The sequence below is a fragment of the Salminus brasiliensis genome, chromosome 21, assembly GCF_030463535.1.
Source record: "Salminus brasiliensis chromosome 21, fSalBra1.hap2, whole genome shotgun sequence".
Taxonomy (NCBI): Eukaryota; Metazoa; Chordata; class Actinopteri; order Characiformes; family Bryconidae; genus Salminus; species Salminus brasiliensis.
Genome location: NC_132898.1, coordinates 26868905 through 26889672, shown reverse-complemented (window position 1 = coordinate 26889672; position 20768 = coordinate 26868905). Strand labels below are relative to the sequence as shown.

The window sequence follows — 20768 nt, the reverse complement described above, 5'->3', positions numbered from 1 at the left end:
TTTATGGTTCTGCTATTGCTCTGTGTCCAGTAACCCTTTTTTCGGTACTACGAAGAACGCTAAAGAAAGCAGAACATTCAGTAAGCAGCATGGGGGCACGTTAACACTGAAATACTGGAGATCAGCCTTTACGGCTAGCTGGTTCTGGGTGGTTTACTACTGGTCATGCTAGTGGTCTAGCTTGGTCAGGTTGATCATGCTGGTAGACCAGCTTAACAATCAAACTGAGGTTGAAAAAAGCCCCCCGCAAAAAAAACAAAAAACAACCCATACCCTATCCTGGTCAAACAGCTTGACCAAAGACTGCTCTGCTGTAAAGCGTCCAGGCCACGCCCACATCCCTGAAACAATAAACAATCATCCCGCTCCGGGATATTGTTAAATAAAAGCTGGCACCATTCACCACAGCCAGAGGGTGCTGTTCTGCCTCTTAGTCCAACAGCCAGGCAGCAGCATGCACTTGTGGCTCGATTCACTTTACAAGATCTGAGCCTTACTGCCCAGTAATAAACTGCATGGACAAAAGTTTTGGGACACCAAAAACAGTTTATCATGTTTTTGTTGGAGTAACTGTCCAGGGAAGAAGGCTTTCTACCAGATTTTGGAGAAGAATTGCTGTGTGTATTTGATTGTTAGTGGGGTTTAGGATGCTGGATGATCATCACACCTCATCCTCCCCAAGTCATCCCAAAAGTACTGGATGGAGCATCAACCATCATCCCAGAGAGCACAGTAGTTCCACCGCTGCACAGCTCAATGCTGGGGGGCTTTATAGGGCATTATGCATGGTCTTCATCTGCTCCAGAGAGTCCTATTCTATTGGCAACCTAAAATTTGCATTAACCTAAAAAGTAGCTGAATGCATTCATAAGAAGGGGTGTCCACAAACATTTGGACATGTAATGTGTCTGCAGTGGTGTGCTGATATATGCAGTGTTGCGTGCAGTGATATTATGTTAAGTGCTAAATCAGATCTCTCTCTCACTCACACACACACACACACACACACACACACACACACACACACCTGTGAAGCTGCTGTTCATTTCAGGAAGCTCCTCCTCATCCTCTGTTTCTGCTATTCCAGCATTCTGCATCTCATTGTAGGATTTGGTGCGGCGGGGCGTGAGCTGCTGAGAGACGGGCTGGCCGGCCGCAGAAACATCACTGCTGACCACTCTCACACCGGGGGGCTGCGCCGAAGGCTTCGGGGTTCCATAGTAGTTACCTAGGCAACAAGGGAATGCTGGCGTGAGTCGGCAGAAAAGCGAAAACGGGAACAGACGAGGGTTTGTTTTTCTTCCAGCTCCGAATTTCATTCGACAGCTGGATCGACCCCCCTGACCGCTCACAGCTTTGCTGATTTGAGCGACATCCACCTCATTAAACATGAGGTTGGCTGATGATGATGATGATGGTGGTGATGATGATGATGGTTTATCAGAACAAGCTCTTATATTGATTAGAAATCAGCCAAATGACACAGTTACGGCGTTGGATAAGGGAATTAGATCAGTGCTTAGAAGGATATCTATTGTTCTGTGTAGTGAATGAAAGTGCGTGTCCATGTTGTGTGTGTGTGTGTGTGTGTGTGTGTGTGTGTGTGTGTGTGTACACACGGCACACAGGGTGTGATGCAATCGTGTGAAATGTCCATGTTTTGGTGGTCTAAACGCAGGTAGAGTCTGCATAGCGGTCTGTGTCCTTTATGCAGAGGAGGTGTGGCCTGGGTGTCATACTTCCAGTCAAAGCTGGAATTCATAAATTAAGTTATATCATTTACATATTATCATATTTAATATATATTAAATTAATATTAATTTTTGGTCAAGTCTATTGATTTAAACTCTTTCGACCGGGTGGTCTGTGGTATCAGTTGGCTTACATGTGAAGAACAGCACGGACCTGCAGGCTTTTACAGCACGTTTTACTCCTCAGATTGTAATCCTGAAATTACTAGCGCCCCCTACTGGGTCAGACAGGGCATTTAGGTTTAGTTTAGGACTGGTTCGTTCATATTTGCACATAAAATAAACTGCTCACACCGTGATCAATCACAGCGTGCTCTCTAGATCCCCCCCAAAGTGCTGCTTCCAAACTTCTGATCTAAAGATGATCGACTGGTGCAAACACTCTTCTCTGAGGTGTTTACCTTCATAAGAGCCGATTTCCAGAAGTGTCCCGCTCTGTTCGAGTTTCAGGAACTCCTCCACAGACAGGAAGTTGTAATCTACGCCGGGCACCTCTCCGTCACGAGGATGGCGGGTCGTACCTGCAAGAATTGGGGAAAACAGAAAAACCGTCCATAAACTTTGAGACACTTTGAGACTTTGGCTTTTAAAGGAGTGGCTCTGTGAGAAATCTAATAACCGTGATCGATCACGGACCCCAGAAGCGATCAATCAGTCAAGACATGTCTGGTATCTGATGTGTGCTTCTTTAGTTTGGAACAGGAGATGCTAGGCTAACGGTGCTAACAAACACTGCAACTGGACTGTCACCAATCTTATCTCTAATATATTTACTCCCTAAAAAGCTAAGCTTTGAAATGTTTAAACACGCTCTATCCAAGCAAATCAAGATATTGACGTGCATTTACAGAGATGAAATCGGTGACAGTCCAAGTCCAGTGTTCGTTAGAAACGTTAGCCTTGCATCCCTCCATCCAACTCCAGATACTGGAACAAGCCTTGGCTGATTGACTGCATCTGTGATCAGCGGTCAGTCCCTGTTAGTCCTCCTTTAACCCAGCGAAGGTGAGAATCCCCAGCACGTCGTGCAGGCCGCAGCCCGTGGTGGGCGTGAGTAAAGGCATCGTCACTTACTCACAAAGCTGTGAACTCGCATGACGAAGCATATTCAGGCTTCGTGCAGCAATCTGGCCACAGACGACCTGCATGTGCTACATGCTAACAGCGTGCCGCTGGGTGTGAGCCGTGCTGGAGCGCGGCGGAGGCGGTGGGGGAGGAGATCGTGGAACATATTGGAAGGTAAACGATGACAGGAGGCAACAGAGAGCGAGCTGATGTACGCCTGCAGGCCTGCCCTCTGTCTGACTGCCAACCTCTCACTCACCTTCTGTGTGTGTGTGTGTGTGTGCGCGCTCGCGTGTGTCTCTCGCCCTCCCTCTCTCTACTAAACGCCCAGAGATTACAGAAGCCTGAGGATCAAAGAAACCCATTCTGTAATCCTGCCTCCTCTAATTCTGTCCCTCGTCTTCTTCAGGCATGCGGAATATTAAAGGGGTCATATGCTACCCCACTAAAGTCCACTTATGTCCACTTTGTGGAGGTTTATGAATCGAAAGAGAGTCATTTCATTGTAATATGACTATTTTCCAGTGTTTCTTATATTGCGTATGAACTGACGCCACATTTACCCTTCCGATACCTTTCAATACCAACACCTGATGCTCAAGTATACGTGGACTGATGCCACAAGTTCCCTTATTTATACTATTCCAGTGTCTACATGCTGTATTTTGGTAAAGGCTGCGTTCTGGGCCATTAATTGTAGTAGTATGAGGCCGACATGCTCAATAGTGCCTTTAAATGTTAAAAGGGAGCTGCCGAGTTAGTCTTCCTAGAGGTCCTCTCAGTGGACAGAATGCTAACATGCTAGTTAGAGTAAATGGCAACGTATCCCCAGCATAGGCTAGGCAGCGTAGGCCTAGGCAGTCACATACCCGTACCTTGTGTACCTAGCAGTTCTGTCCAGGGAAATGCTTTTTGGCCTTAAAATGTAAATCGGGAGACATTCGATCATAGCCAAGGTCTTCTCAGTGGATAGTGGATGGTTAGTGAGATCTGGCCGAGCGTAAATGGCAACGTATTCCTAGAAAGAGGCTTTGGCAGTGGCGTACCCGTACCTTGTGTGCCTAGCAGTTCGGTCCAGGGAAATGCTTTTTGGCCTTAAAATGTAAATCGGGAGCCATTCGGTCACAGCCAAGGTCTTCTCAGTGGACAGTGTGATAACATGCTAGTTTGTTAGAGAGAAATACTGTATGGTTTCTGGGTTTCTGGACCTAGCTAACAGCTATGGCAGCTAGCACAGTAAGCAATATTTGACCGAGAGTAAAAGGCAACGTCCAGCAAGAGGCTTAGGAAGTGGCCTTGTGTACCTAGCCGTTCTGTGAAGGGAAATAGGGAGCCATTCGGTCACAGCCAAGGTCTTCTCAGTGGACAGTGGATAGTTAGCGAGATCTGGCCGAGCGTAAATGGCAACATATCCCTAGCAAGAGGCTTTGGCAGTGGCGAACCGGTACCTTGAGCACCTAGCTTAGTACCCAAACCACATTCCTATTTTTGACAGCATAATTACTCCAACATGGTCAGTCATTCATTCAGTGCATTGTAGATTGAAGAGCTCAACAGGGGCTAACGCACGCGCCAGTCTGCCCGTCTCCAATCAGGTCCTGAGAACGGGGCCTGTTCTGTCAAAGGAAATGCTTTTTGGCAGTCTTTGCTGCAGCGGCACTGGTGATAAATCAAAGCTGTGCTGATAAGTCAGATAAGGCCGGGCCTGCGTTTCCTTAATAACCTGTCGAACGCAGGTTCAACAATCACTTACCTCGGCTGTAACACGGAGCAGAGAGGTAAACAGCAACAGCTAAGGGGTGGAGAAGTCCTGGAGTACTTCTAGTCAGCATTCTACATCTACCTTGGGGACCCTAGCAGACTGTAACATGATTAATGCAGCTGTGCAACTGAATTATTGAATCCAGAAATCGTGCATTGGAATATAATATGTATTGGCGCACTCAGGGGTGCAGATTTAGTCTGACAAGTGGGGGAAGGGGGTAACACTGGTGGGCAACAGCCGACGTCCAGAGATTCATATGCAAAGCCAGGTGAACAGCAATAACTTTGCTGATAATTAGATTTTCATTCATGAGAGTCATTTATCAGCTAATAAAAGAGGGACATGCTCCCTCACCCCCCACCATGATGTTGCACCAGTAGGTGCTCCTGGTATTGGTATCCGATCAATACCAGCAGAAAATGCTAAACAGCAGAACCAAGAGTACTCCAAAAAGAGTCAATTCTCTGATTTGAGTCATTTGAGAATCAAGAGTCCTTGAAGCTTTAGAGTCAAATTCACACAGTGACGTTCAAGTTTGCTCTCACCAGCGTTCACCCGGACTGTGATGTGTGATATATATATATGCTGTCACTGTCTAGACAGCCATCTGAAAAATGTGCTCATCCAGAACACACACACCAACAGTCTGGCCGCATTTTACCATCAACAATGTGGAAAAAAAAAGATCCTGGTATGTAATCGATCCTGTTGGCTAATAATTCAGTCTCCAAATTTGTCCAGCTAAGGTCAAACAGGTCATATCAGGTCGTGTGTTTATAAGGAACATATCCGGATGAGGGGTAGCAATTGATCTTATATCTTATAGCCATAACATTAAAACTGATATCAGGGGGCCTGATATTGTGTAGGCCCCCCTTGTGCTGCTAAAGCAGGTCCATAAGACCTTAGAGTCAAGACCTAAGAGTCAAGGGCACCTAAGGCTCACTGATATGCTTGAAGCTTGAAGCAGTCAACGGTTCACTGGTTGCCCTTCCTTGGGGGGAAAGCACTTTTAGTAGGTACTGACCACTGCAATCCTGGGAACAGCCCACAAGACCTGCCTGATGTTCTGACCCAGTCGTCTAGACAGCACAACCAGGCCTGTGCCAAAGTGGCTCAAATCTTAACGGTTGCCCTGTTTTGGTTTGGGTGGCTATGGTTGCCTTTGTGTTGCTAAGTGGTTGATCTGGTGTTACTACATAGTTATTATAAAGTCACTTAGTGGTTGCTATTGTGTTGCTAGGTGGTCGCTATTTAAAAAATAAACAGGCCTTTTACTTTTGGTAGATATGGAGTAGGTAGGTGGTTGCTGTTGTGTTTAGGTGGTTCCTAGCATGTTGCAGAGTGGTTGCTGTGGTACCCCAAGTGGTCAGCTTTGCAATGCACAACTGTAAGAAGTAGCTGTGTAGGGACTGCACTAGAATTACCAATTATTTAAAAATGGCTAATTTGGCACATCTTCCCCTAGCAGGTACTGTCTCCTCGCTACTAAGGTAAGTAAAGAAACCCGCTCTGAACCACTGCAGCCACCTGTCCACACCTAGCCGAGTGCATGCTGTCCAGATTTCAAATCCCAATGATGCAGCGTGGCTCTTTTGTGTGTGTGTGTGTCTAGAACAAGTGGAAGCTGCAGCGCTAGGCATCCTCCAGTAAAAATAGCAGGGCCTTGCTCGTACTCATGCATGCAGTTTCCGTTGCTAGGGACAACCCTGCGAGGCTGGAGAATCACTCACAGTCCTCCCTTACGACTGTGGAGTTTACAAGCGGATTCAGCTCAAAGCGCCACACATTCACACACTGTGCACATCCAACCAGTAGAGATAGTAGCATCAATACAGCGTGCTGTAACGTTCAATATATCGTATCGTAATAAATATCTTATTAATACTAACATTGAGCCGAACTGAAAATGCACCTTAAAATCGCACCTTTAACTGCTCCGCTACTGATAACTCTGTTATTGACGCTCCCTGGCCAAAACCCTGCTGTTCCACTATGGAAATTTCTCGTCAGGACTGTGCAACGCTGCGTAACCCCACTCATATTTGTGCAAAATCCTGTAATATCACTTTACCGCTTCAGTCCACATGCTTCTGTACCTTCACATGCCGCTTCTGGATCTCCTAGCTTGTCAACAAATGCATGTGTACAGCTGTCAGAAAAGTGTGTGTGTGGGGGGGGGGGGGGGGGGTCTCACAAATCACAAATTGTGATTTGTATTTACTGCAGTTAAGTAAAAGTGAACTACACTCCACAACTGTATGGGGAGCCAATGAGCAAAAATTCTCATAATGCTGCTTTAATACCAATACAAGCCAGGTTTTCTTCTTTGCAGTAACACTTGATTAAACATAACACCTTTCATAACTGACAAACCTGCTACAACTCTTACAAAGGCTTGTTTTAACAGGTCCATGTTGTCATAACCGCCGTTTTATTCAACTTTGACTTGACTAAAGCTTAATAAGCTTTTATAAATGCTTATGACGGCTTATGTCGATTATCATGAAAGGCTTATGTACGGGTTGTGTAGCCTGCAACAAATAAAAGCCTGTGTGTTACAGTGTTCTGATCTAAGACCCAAGTTACAAGCTAATTTGTTAGCCACAAGCTAACACCAATATGCTAGGCACAATACAATGATACAGCATGACACAATACAATGTGTTGTACCTACATCCCCCAATCATTTTTTTGGCTCATAGAAGAAGCATTGAAAGCACTGGCCCCAGAGTTGTACGCACCACAACACACACACACACACACACACACACACACACACTCTCTCTCCAACATGTACAATACTGTTGCTAATACAGTTCCTTTGCATAGCTTAGTAAGTAAGGTGCCAGCAGAAGCCAACAGTGCCAGCTTTCTGACAATACGAGGCAATTAGCCGGAGCTGCTGTCAGACCCTATCGTACCAGAGGTAATTACCCAACACACCCGAGCAGTCTGAAAACTTTACAAGAGCCAAACCCTATAACACCGACCCAGCAAAACATGTCCCCAGAGACAAGGCCCTTGAGCTAATGCTCGGCCTGAGAATGCATGCCTTGCTCTAGTGCCTTGGGAACTTTCGAATTTAGCGAAGCAAAAGTCAAATAAAGCATTGTTGGTAATAGTTCGAACAATCCTAAAGGCCTGTGACTGACAGGGGTCCTAAAATAAAATAATTAATCAAGTATTTTGGCAGAATTTGTAGGACCTGTGGCGCCCAGCGCAGTACCTTTTCATCAGGCCCAAAATCCCTGCCATCGTCCCTGATGACAGCCAGCATGTAGTCAATACCTGCGGTTCCTCGCCTCTTAGATTATAACCTACACCTAACACAAACCCTCCAGAACCACCAGCCCACCAAACTACCTACCATCACCACTAGGTTTGGGCCAGGAAGTCGCAATGAAACAATTAAAGCAACATTTATATTGATCTAACCTTGTAATACCAGCTTTATAATCATGTTGATGCCTCACTGACTCTAAGAGGGAGAATCCCGGCTCCGTCACTGCCACTCCAGGCCGGGATGTGGCTACTGCACTATGGTAAAGCCCTATGAAGTCATCTTTGTGCAAATTCATTTAATATCTACCTCAGCTTGTCCAGAAAGGTATGTGTAAAGCATGATTTGTATTTACAGCAGTGGAGTAAAAGGGAACTACACTCCACAACTATAGGAGGAGCTCATAATGCTGCTCATGGACTAAAGGAGGTTTGGAACTCCTGCCACCACCCAGACAAACACACCTCCACATGGAGACATGGAGATCAGTGAGTCATACACTGTCAGATACAACATAATCAAGTCTACTAGAGATAAGAGAACACCTCCGTGCGGTGTGAGGCGAGAGTGAGGCGATTTGATAGGCTAATTGATTAAGAATCAGCCTCCATTACTTACTGGTTTACATGCTATGTTAGCATCGTAGCTTCAGTGCACAACACAAGCCGTTTTAAACTGACTGGCAACATTTGCTGTAAGAAGAGGAAGGTTTATAAATCAGATTTATCTGTTCTGTGTGTGTGTGTGTGTGTGTGTGTGTGTGTGTGTGTGTATCAAGATGTTTGCTCGCTGGAAAAGAGCAGTGTAGCTTCACAGTGAATCAACATCAGCAGTCAGGGCCTCTACACTACTGCCTGAGAGCATGTCAGACACTGACACACACACACACACACACATACATACACACACACCACAAATAAACGCTGTACAGTCTTTCATACTTGCACTTTCCATATCCAGAGAATCTGCTGAAAACTTGCACTACTCGAGACTAGTCTTGGCGACGCCACTAGCTTTCCGATGATACCGCTACATACTGCGTCTGAGTCTCTGGGCCGTAAGTCGGAATCAAGTCTCTGGGGTGCGAATGATGTGCAAATGCACACACACAGCTTGTCTAGTCCCCACAGAGAGGTACTGCCAAGAATAGGCCTATAAACATGAACCTATTGACGTCATACTGCCTAATGCCAGCATATAGCTGTGGAGCAGTGGAACTGTGTTCTCTGGCCTCTGATGGTTGGAGACCTATCCAATACTTTTGGGATGAGTTGGGGAGGATGAGTTGGGGTGGTGATCATCCAACATCCTGACCTCACTAATGCTCTTGTGGGTTAATACTATCAAATCCTCACAGCAATGCTCCCCCAAAATGTAGTAGAAAGCCTTCTTGGTAGACAGTAGAGACCATTCCTCCAACAAAAGCAGGTTAAGATCCTTTTTAATACCCTTTCCAAAGAAACAGTGATTGAGCTGGTGTCCCAATACTTTTGCCCAGTATTGCCGCATACTGCGTCCAGTTTGAAGTGCCTCGAGTTCAGAGTCTGTGAGTGGTCTTAAATCTTTGTGCAAGGACAGGTCAAGTCTCGAGTTTCTGGGGTGCCAGTTTAGTTGAGTCTTAAAAGTCTTGGGTTGGGGTCTGAATCGAGACAAGTGCAAGTCAAGTCTCAAAAAGTACGAGTAACCTCGAGCTTCCGGGACGCCAGTCCGAGACGTCTCGAGCCTCCGGGACGCCAGTCCGAGACGCCTCGAGCCTCTGGGAAGCCACTCAGAGTCAAGTCTCTAGGTGAGAGTTAGGTGTAGAGTCTTTGTTTTGCCACATTTACTGTCCTTGAGCCTCAAACCTCCGGGACGCCAGTCCGAGTTGCCTTGAGCCTCCAGGACACGAGTCAGAGTCGCATCGAGCCTCAGGGACGCAAGGCGACTCGCCTCAAGCCTTAAGGACGCGAGGCAACTCACCTCGAGCCTCCGGGACGCCAGTCCGAGACGTCTCGAGCCTCCGGGACGCCAGTCCGAGATGTCTCGAGCCTCCGGGACGCCAGTCCCAGACACCTCAATCCTCTGAAAAGCCAGTCCGAGTCGAGTCTCTAGGTGAGAGTTAGGTCTAGAGTCTTTGTTCAGCCTCATTTACTGCAAGCATCACATTGTACAGAGGTAAACTTCTCCTAAAACCGTTCAGGTTTGACCCAACTTCAAATAACAAGCCTTGAAGAACAGAACTAAAGCATTACACACAGTGTGTGTGTGTGTGTGTGTGTGTGTGTGTATTATTCCCTTATCAGTCGTCCACTGCCACCCTGTAGCATAGCAACAATGAGAGTAGCCTTTACCCCAGGAGAGACCAGATTAACACTGTTCTCCTCCTCTCTCATTCACTCTCACCCTGCATCACTGCTGTTCTCCATCCTATTATCTCATACACACACACACACGGATAGACTCAGACAGTCTCACACATAGATCCATAGACAAAAACACACCCACAGAGACACTGAAACACAGACACACACAGACAGACACACAGTCAAACACAGGCAGATGTTTAAAAGGGCCGATATCTGTGCAGAATGTGTGTTTCTGAAGCTGCAGGCCTGAACTGAGCTGTGGATCTGGGGCTGTGGCTACAGAGCGCTGGCAGGCCAAACAGAGGAACACATGCATTTTTAATGCAAAACCAATCTCTATTTTCAGTCAGCGGTCCTCGAGTTTAGAAGCCGACATAGATTCTTTAAGAAGCGCGTCCCAAAACCGTAAACAGGTCAGGAACTCTGGAGACGACTGAGGACATGCTCACATGCACATGAATCTGATCACATCATAATGAAACCCTTAGGAGTTCACAGACTTGCACACTAGGCACCGTCATAGACTATCCTCAGCACCAGACTGCCATATTTAAATCAGCACATTCCTAAAAGCAGCAGGTCGAGCAGCAGCGCAGAGCGAGCATCCGGCTCCAAAAATAACCAGGCTTGAAAAATCCCTTTTATTTCTTCCACTAAACGGTCGCGGAGCGTGGGGACGAGGCCCATAGTCAAAGGTCCCATGAGCTATCCGTTCACAAGCTGAATAAGACCGATGAAACGGAGCGGCCCTTTTGTTTTAATCACTTTTTCCAACAGTACACCTGTCCTCTGTTGGCATCCTGGCTAAGCTAAACATGCTGCATAATGTTTAGACGTCTGGACGCCTGCACCTTCTCGTCCACCTTAAAACAGTGCAGCTAGTGCCGTCAAAAAACCATAAACTGCTGCAGTATTTAAGGTGGAACGGAAAATCAGAGTACTACAGATCCACAGAACCCAACAGCTCCTTGCTCCTCAGAGCTCAGAGCCTTGCGCTCCACAGACGCAGGTTTAATAGATTTGAGGATGGGAACCTATGCTGTTAAGCGTTGAGCTGTTAGCTAAGCTACTCCTGTCCTAGCGTTAGCTTCGCGAGTAGTCTAAAAGGACTTCAAACCACAACACAGACGCAAGCCTATCTTTTCAACGCTTCACTGGCTGAAATCTGAGAATTCTCATTAAATTTTTATATTTATTATTTTTTTATTTTATTATTATTCGATTTTTCCGCCCAATTTGGATCACCAAGCTCCCCCCATCGTATGCAACGCTCCCGACACTAGAATTGGTGACTACCAACACACGCCACCTCCGACACGGATGTGGACAGCCAACACCTCTTTTTCCAACGGTCGCCGATGCAACATCACCGGGCAACTGAGGCGTCTGGAGGGAAGCGCCGCATACCCGGCTGTGATGCATTGGAGTAATGTGATGTGGGAAGAGAGCGCCATCTACTCACCCTGGAAAGAGCAAGGCCAAATGTGCGTTCTCTCTGGGCCCCGGCTGCAGATTGCTAGTAGCATGACCGGTTCGAACCAGCGATTCTGACCCTCTGGTCCTAGCCTTTTTCCACTGGACCACTCGGTAGCTAATGCTACCATAAACTGCTCAGTTCTACTCCTCCTAGCATTTAGCAGTCAATGAATTTATGTTGACTGATGACCCTTAAATCTCTAGTTTTGACCATATTTGACATGTTATTCTTCAGCACAGGTGATTTTTAATGGTAAAGGTATGACTTTAGGGGTATATTATAAGGAATCTCAAATAGACTTCATTTGATATGTATGAGCAGATGAACAGTGGTGGCTCAGCAGGTAGAACTCCGGGCTATTGATCACAGGGTTGTGGGTTCGATACCCGGGCTCGGCAAGCTGCCACTGTTGGGCCCTAGAGCAAGGCCCAGCAATGGCTGCCCACCGCTTCGGACACATGTGCTCACTGTCCACTGTGTGTGTGTGTGTGTGTTTCACTGGTGTGCATGTGTGTGTGGTCACTGCATGGATGGGATAAAAGCCAAATTCCATCGGTGTCCGTCACAAATGGCAAATATGGTTGTCTTGTCTAGTCTCTGAGACCGCGGCTAGCACTGTTCGGAGCTATGCAGCCTAGCATTTCACAGCAGTTAATGCAGCGTGTGTCAACGATTCACTTTTCAACCATCCCTTCATCAGTAGCAGTTCCTAGCTTCCTTTCCCTTCATTCAAAGTAATTGCATGTTGCATAATAGCTCGCTCCGAAAACGCTAATGGAACGCTAATCATAACAAAGGAGACACCTACACATGACAAACGATCACATCCATCAAACGCTGGAAAGTACTTTTAGCAAATTAATAGCACCTCTGAAAGTCACCTAGTGATGTTGGAGGCTGCACAGCCGATTTATAGCCCTAGGGGTCTTCCACTGCAGCCATTTCCTAGTTCCTAAATAATGGAACATCAAGACTGTGAATGTCCATTTTAAGCTGATCAGTTTGAACAGAGACAGGGCTATAAACGAGGAGATCGGACACTGGTGGAAATATGAATGGGAGTTCTCTTACTGTTCCACCTTTCAACAAAAAGTGCCAATCAGCTTGCTTAGGAACCCCCACCTCGATGTGGAGATCCGTGGAAGTGCAGTAGCCAGAAAGCCACCGTTTTTTTGAAGCGAAGTTTATCAGGGAGTTAAAATATGGTTCTGGAACAGTAATCAGACCATCAGCTTCAAGAATCTGCAGTGTTACAAAGATGTCTGCCAAGTGAACAGACTTGCCTAACAATAGAGGCTAGCATTAGCCTAGCGAGCAGGATAAGTAAAAGGGAGACGGGGTAGAAAGACAGAGAGAGAGATCCTGATGACAGTGATAAATGGGCAGCCGGGCTGTTGGGGTTTCTTCGGGGAGCTGAGCGGTCTGCGGCGGTGAGAGATGTATATAAATATAGATGGTAAGCAGAAGAGCAGAATAATAAGATCAGGCTCTGAAGCCTCATTCCTCATTCAGCTCTTCCACACCGCCTAAAGGTGTGGCTGCTATTGAGCCTTCGACTACATGAGTAAGCACGAGCAAGTTCACTACCTCAGATAACCTCTCCAGTATATCAGCACTTTACACACAACACAGTCTAGAGCAGCAGGGCGACTAAGGGCCGAGGGCTCCTGGTGGGCTGCGTGCCTGATTTTTTAAGTCTTGGGTGATCCAACAACAGCAGGGAGCAGTTACCATCTAGCAAACATCAGCTTAGTTCCATCTAGGGAATGTCAGCTTAGAGCAGTCAATATTTAGCAAATGTTCGCTCTAGCCGACGTTCACTGGGTGTTGACTGCTCTAGCCAGCGTTTGCTAGATGAAGACTGCTCTAGTGGACGTTCGTTAGTTCCCAAGACTGCTAGATGTCGCTAGATGTTGACTGCTCTGGTGGACGTTCGCTAAATGAAGACTGCTCTAAGTTGACATTCGCTAGAGCAGTCTCTGTCTAGCGAATGCCACCTTAGAACAGTCAAAATCTAGGAAACGTCAGCTTAAAGCAGTCAACATCTAGTGAACATCAACTTAGAGCAGTCTCTGTCTAGCGAACGCCACCTTAGAACAGTCTCCATCTAGCAAACGTCCGCTAGAGAGGTCAACATCTAGTGAACGTCAACTTAGAGCAGTCTCCATCTAGTGAACGTCCGCTTAGAGCAGTCAATATCTAGCAAATGTCACCTTAGAGCAGTCCTCCATCTAGCGAACGTCCGCTAGAGCAGTCAACATCTAGTCAACGTCAGCTTAAAACAGTCAACATCTAGGTAACATCCGCTAGATCGATCTCCATCTAGCGAACGTCAGCTTAGAGCAGTCTCCATCTAGCGAACGTCAGCTCAGAGCAGTCAACATCTAGGGAACGTCAGCTTAGAGCAGTCAACATCTAGGAAACGTCAGCTTAAAGCAGTCAACATCTAGTGAACATCAACTTAGAGCAGTCTCTGTCTAGCGAACGCCACCTTAGAACAGTCTCCATCTAGCAAACGTCCGCTAGAGAGGTCAACATCTAGTGAACGTCAACTTAGAGCAGTCTCCATCTAGTGAACGTCCGCTTAGAGCAGTCAATATCTAGCAAATGTCACCTTAGAGCAGTCCTCCATCTAGCGAACGTCCGCTAGAGCAGTCTCCATCTAGTGAACGTCCGCTTAGAGCAGTCAATATCTAGCAAATGTCACCTTAGAGCAGTCCTCCATCTAGCGAACGTCCGCTAGAGCAGTCAACATCTAGGGAACGTCAGCTTAAAACAGTCAACATCTAGGTAACATCCGCTAGATCGATCTCCATCTAGCGAACGTCAGCTTAGAGCAGTCTCCATCTAGCGAACGTCAGCTCAGAGCAGTCAACATCTAGCGAACGTCAGCTCAGAGCAGTCAACATCTAGGAAACGTCAGCTTAGAGCAGTCAACATCTAGGTAACATCCGCTAGATCGATCTCCATCTAGCGAACGTCAGCTTAGAGCAGTCTCCATCTAGCGAACGTCACCTTAGAGCAGTCTCCATCTAGCGAACGTCACCTTAGAGCAGTCTCCATCTAGCGAACGTCACCTTAGAGCAGTCTCCATCTAGCGAACGTCAGCTCAGAGCAGTCTCCATCTAGCGAACGTCAGCTCAGAGCAGTCTCCATCTAGCGAACGTCAGCTCAGAGCAGTCAACATCTAGCGAACGTCATCTCAGAGCAGTCAACATCTAGGGAACGTCAGCTTAGAGCAGTCAACATCTAGGTAACATCCGCTAGATCGATCTCCATCTAGCGAACGTCCGCTTAGAGCAGTCATCATCTAGTGAACATCCTTCAAGGATTCTCCTGATCTGCTCATACTCCTCTTCAGTTCAGTAAAGCACTCTACTCTCGGACTGCTGCTGTACGGCACCTCAGACCACACTGTTCAGCATCAGCAGTGGGTGGAGAAGCAGGCTCTGGGTCGAGAGTGAGGGATGAGAGATGGAGAACGGGGGGCGTCTGAATATTAGGTGGTGATAAAAGACTGAGGGTGAAGTCTGTCCTAGAAAGCTCTGTATTGTGTGTCATTTTGATCATTCTGCTCTCAAACAGCACTGTCAGGAACCGTTCCAGAAACAGCACACACGCTAACACACACAGACACACACACACACACACACACACACACACACACACACACACACACGACTGAGGATTTTATGTTTTTTTGGGGGGCAGAAATGGGAGGGGCTACAGCAGAACTATTGCACACCTGAAACGCAATAGTACAGCAGCACTACTGCACACAACAACAACAGAGAGAGGGCTGGAGAATGTGAGAGAGAATGAAAAAGAAAGACAAGGGAAAGAAACAAAAAGAGAGAGCAAGAGAGCGCGAGAGAGAGAGAGAGAGAGAGAGAGAGAGAGAGAGAGAGAGAGAGAGAGAGAGAGAGAGGGCAAAGAAAAAAAAAAAAAAGCAATAAGACCTGTGGTGCAGAGAACACCCTCTAGACCACACCTGGCATCAGGTTCATGTTTATCAGCTCCAGAGAGTCTACAGGAACTACACAAGCTGTGTGTGTCCTTGCTTTGTCTATGTCAACAGTTAAAAGTAGCTGAATGCATTCACTAGAAGGGGTGTCCAGAAACGCATAATAGCGTAAGTTGGGACATCGGGTCAACCCAGTCAACCCAACGTTGGGCTTTTGCAGTCGACCCGACTAACATATGACTTACATTAGAGTTCACCGTCTTTCTGATGTAAAACTGACATCCGTTCATAATCTTAACATCCACTTTACATGGCATTCTAGATCTGATGTTAATATTTTGTTGGTTTAATATTGTGGGGTCAAGTACATTTTTTTTTTAATGCCAACCCAACTAACATTAGAATTCAACGTCTTTCTGACGTCAAACTGACGTCCTGTACCTGCTTGGTAGCTTTAGACAGTAAAAGCTCAGGCTTTGAGAAGAGTTTAAACTGATATGAAAGCAAATGTCTGAAAGTATGTTTAGAACTGCCTCCTCCAACTCCTCCGTCTAATAATAAAGAAGACTATTATTATCCCTCTATGATGTCGGTTATTAATATCTTATTATTATTTCCTACTTTTTTCAAAAGAGCTCCTCTGTAGTTTAATTCTAGCCACACCAGATGATCAAGCGCCCAACTGACGCACCAAAAAAACCCATCAAACCGGGACGGATCGTAGGACGGATCTTCAGCACTCCTTCACAGACCCCATTCCCCAGGTTTTCACGGCCCACCCCTCTAAATACATAAATAGCTAATTGAAATAAATATGACGCGCCGCTGCCTGGATCCAGTCCTGTTTGTTCTGAGCTGGAGTCGTTATCTGCGAGGTTGGACTGCATTTTTTATGAGCGTGACCCAGTCAGCAATATAGGCTACCCTCACTCTCTCACTTTTCTCGGTCTCTCTCGCTCTCTTTTTTTCCCCCTCCCGTCTCGCCCTTTTTCATCTCTCTCTCTCTCATATAATCAAAGTCAGTCTTCAGCACAAGCCCCTTTCCAACAGCTTTCTTTGCCTTCCGTTTCCTGCAGTGACAGCATCTAACTTACCTAGGAAGGTTCCACGCTAGACTGCTGTGAGGATTTGGTTGCATTCAGCCATGAGAGCATTACCGATGCTGGATGGAGCTTCATCGCTCCATAAAAAAGTGCCGGGAGGCTTTAGATGCCCTCTAGCAGGCACTTGGCACTGGGCATGGCGATCTGAGTGATTTGAGTGATTGACTAATTAGCAGAGGTGTCAGATAATGAAGTACAAATACTTGGTTACCTTACTTAAGTCGACATTTTGGTTATATATACTAATAATCTATTACTATATAATATAAATATAAATATAATCAATTTCAGCTGAGCAGAGTTTTTACTTCTACTTCTTACATTTTTTATACAATTTACATACAACCCTATCCAGATAAATTGTGCCATCCGGAAAGTGTGACATAGCAGACATATGTAGCCAAATATGAAGATGTCCAGGGCAGAGACTCAAGAGAACTGGAGTGAAATGTCCCGACTAAGCCCCACATTTAGATTCCAATAAAGCTTATTGATCACACGCCTCTGAAGTCTGACTTTCTGCAGCATTACAATACTTATAGGCAACTACTCATCATATTTTCCCTCCATGAACCACACATTAATGCTCAGTAGTGCACGGAGATGTTCCTTGAATAGATCTGATATTACTAAAATGCTTCATTTTCAATGGGCAGATCTGCAGCTGAAACAGGAGCCTAGTGCAGCCCAACATTTTTCAACATCAACATTTTAATAGAACATTATAATATCAGATATTAATATTAACATAGAACATTATCCTCATTATGGCTTTTAGAGAAATGTGTTTTTGGGGAGGGGGGAGGGGTGTAGTGCACTATAGACCCCTGTGGCGCGATCTAAGCTTTCGACCTTTGTTTTCCTTCCATTACTTTTGGTTTTCTACTTTAAGTAGTTTTGAAACCAGTACTTTTACACTTTTACTGGAGCTTAAGCTTAAGTTCTATAGACGTCTTTTAAACCCTAGTATCTCCACTCACTTCTACCGGAGTACTGAATGTGAATATTTTTGACACCTTTGCTAATTACCTTAATTAACGCTAGCTGTAGGACATAATAAATACTTATAAATTAATACGCCTGTTCCTGCAGTACATTTTAGCTAGTTAGCTTTTGCAACACAATTGGGCAGGCTGGGTGAAGCTAATGCTAACTAAGCTTGTGTGCTACCAGAGTTAGCGTACACACTGGCTAGCCATGTTTGTGTGCCACTTCTGCCCTTTTACGGATAAGCCTATTGACCCCTGCTTTAAAGCAACACCCAGCTGGCCACCAACTGGTCGGATGTATATGGACAAAAGTATTGGGACACCTGCTCATTCAGTGTTGGATGGAGCACTAAGCTAAGATGTTAACCAACCCTGTGTGCTACCGGAATTAGTGTACTCACTGGCCATTTTAGCTTACTTGCTGGCCATGTTTGTATGCCCTCACTGGCTGGGTGACAAGAACCAAACTGCGATGCTAAAGGACTTGGTCAGAACATCAGGCAGGTCTAGTGGGGTTTTCCACAGTATGCAGTGGTCAGTGCCTACTAAACGTGGGCCAAGAAAATACAACCAGTGACCCAGCAGCAGGGTCATGAGCACCTAAGGCTCATTGGGGCGACCCATAAAGGCCCCACCTCACAACTGACAGGACTTACAGCATCTGCTGCTAACACAGGACGCCTCCCTGTGCCCCGTAAACTGGGAAACCTGCACAAATTCACTTCCACAGAACCTCCACATCTGCTGAATGCTGATGGAGCGAGATAGCTTCAGGTCCCTTTGCTCCGAAATCTGATTCTAAAAGCTCCCAAACCACATAGATACATGCTGCCCAGGAGTGGGCACTGATTCAGGTCAACCTTATGCAACAGCACTTGATTCCTATCAAACTGTTCTGCAGATGCTCTTGTGAACGGACTGGGTTTGAGATACCTCCATTGGTCAGGTTCACAGATGCATGGATGCACTGGTGAGAAAACTGATGGAGCTGCTGGATCAATGAAGGCAACGGGGACCTTCTGGTTGTAGCAGCATGTAAGCAGATCAATTCTAGAACAAGTCTTTGTGGGTTTAACCTTTAACTGAACTCTGAATACACTGCATGTCCAAAAGTTTGTAGACGTCCCTTCTAATGAATGCATTCAGCTACTTTAAGTTGCACCCATTGCTGACACAGATGTGCAAATACACATACACAGCATGTCTAGTCCCTGTAGAGGACATTTCTAGAGCAGATAAACATGGACCTATTGGCACCATGCCTAATGTCAGGCGTGGGCTAGAAGGGTTTAAAGCCAGCCCACCCGGCAATAAGCTGTGGAGCAGTGGAACTGCTGTGTTCTCTGGATGGATGGTTGGTCCTCCATCTAATACCTTTGGAATAAGGTGAGGACTGTGGGAGGAGGTGTGGGGGTGATCAAACCAAAGCCAAAATAGCCTTAATTATGTCAACAGGCATGCTGTTATGTCACCTCACCAGCTAACAGACGCCTGTTCCGGCCAGCATTGCCTAAGCACAATGAGGGGAGAGAGTGCCATCTACCCACCCGGACGTAGCACAGCCAATTGTGCTCTCTCCAACTCCGGCTGCTGATGGCAAAGCAGCATGGCTCAAGATTCAAACTCGCGACCCCCAGGCCATAGTGATCTAATTTTGATGAATTTGACAATGACAAAGCACCACAGAAACAACAGGTGCTACTGCTAATACAACAGATGTAACCCAGTCTAATCTAAGCCAAGCATAAAGCAGATCTTGCTTAGTGTTTCAACGTTTCTCAAAACCAAAAAGGAAGGGAGAGAAGGGGGGGGGTAGGAGAGAGAGAGAGAGGGGAGTATTTGGCTCCTGATGTCTCTCATGTTTGGCCATGTGCAGAAGGAATGGCTCTGGAATAGAGCGGTCTCGGGATGGGCGCCCATGTTGATGCTGACAGACAGGCCTTCTGGCTCGGTGGGAGAGAGAGCCATCTGTCCCAGCAAAGGGTTAATCCACAAACACCCAGCCCACATTCCAGCATTTTCTACCCCATAGCTCCCAGTTCTACTCAACCCAACATTGTCCCTCTCTACTCCATAATATCTCCTTACATATTCATGAGCAATGAAATCCCATTCCAACACACAAGCACATACACTGTGTGTGCAGATTTGTAAAGTTTGTGGACACTCCTTCTAATGGATGCATTCACTTACTTTAAGGTCAACCCATTGCAGTTGCAGATTGCAAATGCGCGCATACACACACATATACATGCAGCTTGTCTAGCCCCTGAAGAGAAGTACTGCCAATAGAATAGGACTCTCTGGAGTAGATTAACAAGCTGGAACCATGCCTAATGTCAGGCGTGGGCTAGAGGTCTATAAAGCCCCTCAGTGTTGAGCTCTGGAGCAGTGTAACTGCTGTGTTCTCTGAAATGATGGTTGACGCTTCATCTAGTACTTCTGGGAGGAGCTGGGGAGTTGGGGATGAGGTGGGGTGATGAACATCCTGACCTCATTAACTCTGCTCTTGTCACTTAATGTAATCAAATCCTCAGAACATATAAGTACCCTCTTTACCCCCACTTATTACCCTACATATACCCAATAAACCCATTTATAACCCCACATATACCATTTCTACCGCACATATTCCCAGTCGACCCCACATATTACCATTCATGTATTGTTTATACCCCGTATTTTACTCTACATATATCCAGTTATCCCAGATATTACCCTACATATATCCATTTTACTCCACACATTACCCATATTTATTACCCTACATATACCCATTCCACCCTACACATTACCCTACATATACCATGCCACCCCACACATTACCCTACATATACCCATTCCACCCTACACATTACCCTACATATACCATGCCACCCCACACATTACCCTACATATACCCATTCCGCCCAACACATTACCCTACATATACCCATTCCGCCCAACACATTACCCTACATATACCCATTCCGCCCAACACATTACCCTACATATACCCATTCCACCCCACACATTACCCTACATAT

General features: G+C 46.1%; 1 protein-coding gene across 1 annotated transcript in view; it reads right to left on the bottom strand.

Moving 5' to 3' along the window:
• magi1b (membrane associated guanylate kinase, WW and PDZ domain containing 1b) overlaps nucleotides 1-20768 on the bottom strand; it is a 180362-nt gene that overhangs the window by 65238 nt on the left and 94356 nt on the right. Inside the window, 2 exon segments of the mRNA XM_072666558.1 lie at nucleotides 1028-1228; nucleotides 2153-2272. Coding sequence (XP_072522659.1) covers nucleotides 1028-1228; nucleotides 2153-2272 — 321 coding nt within the window.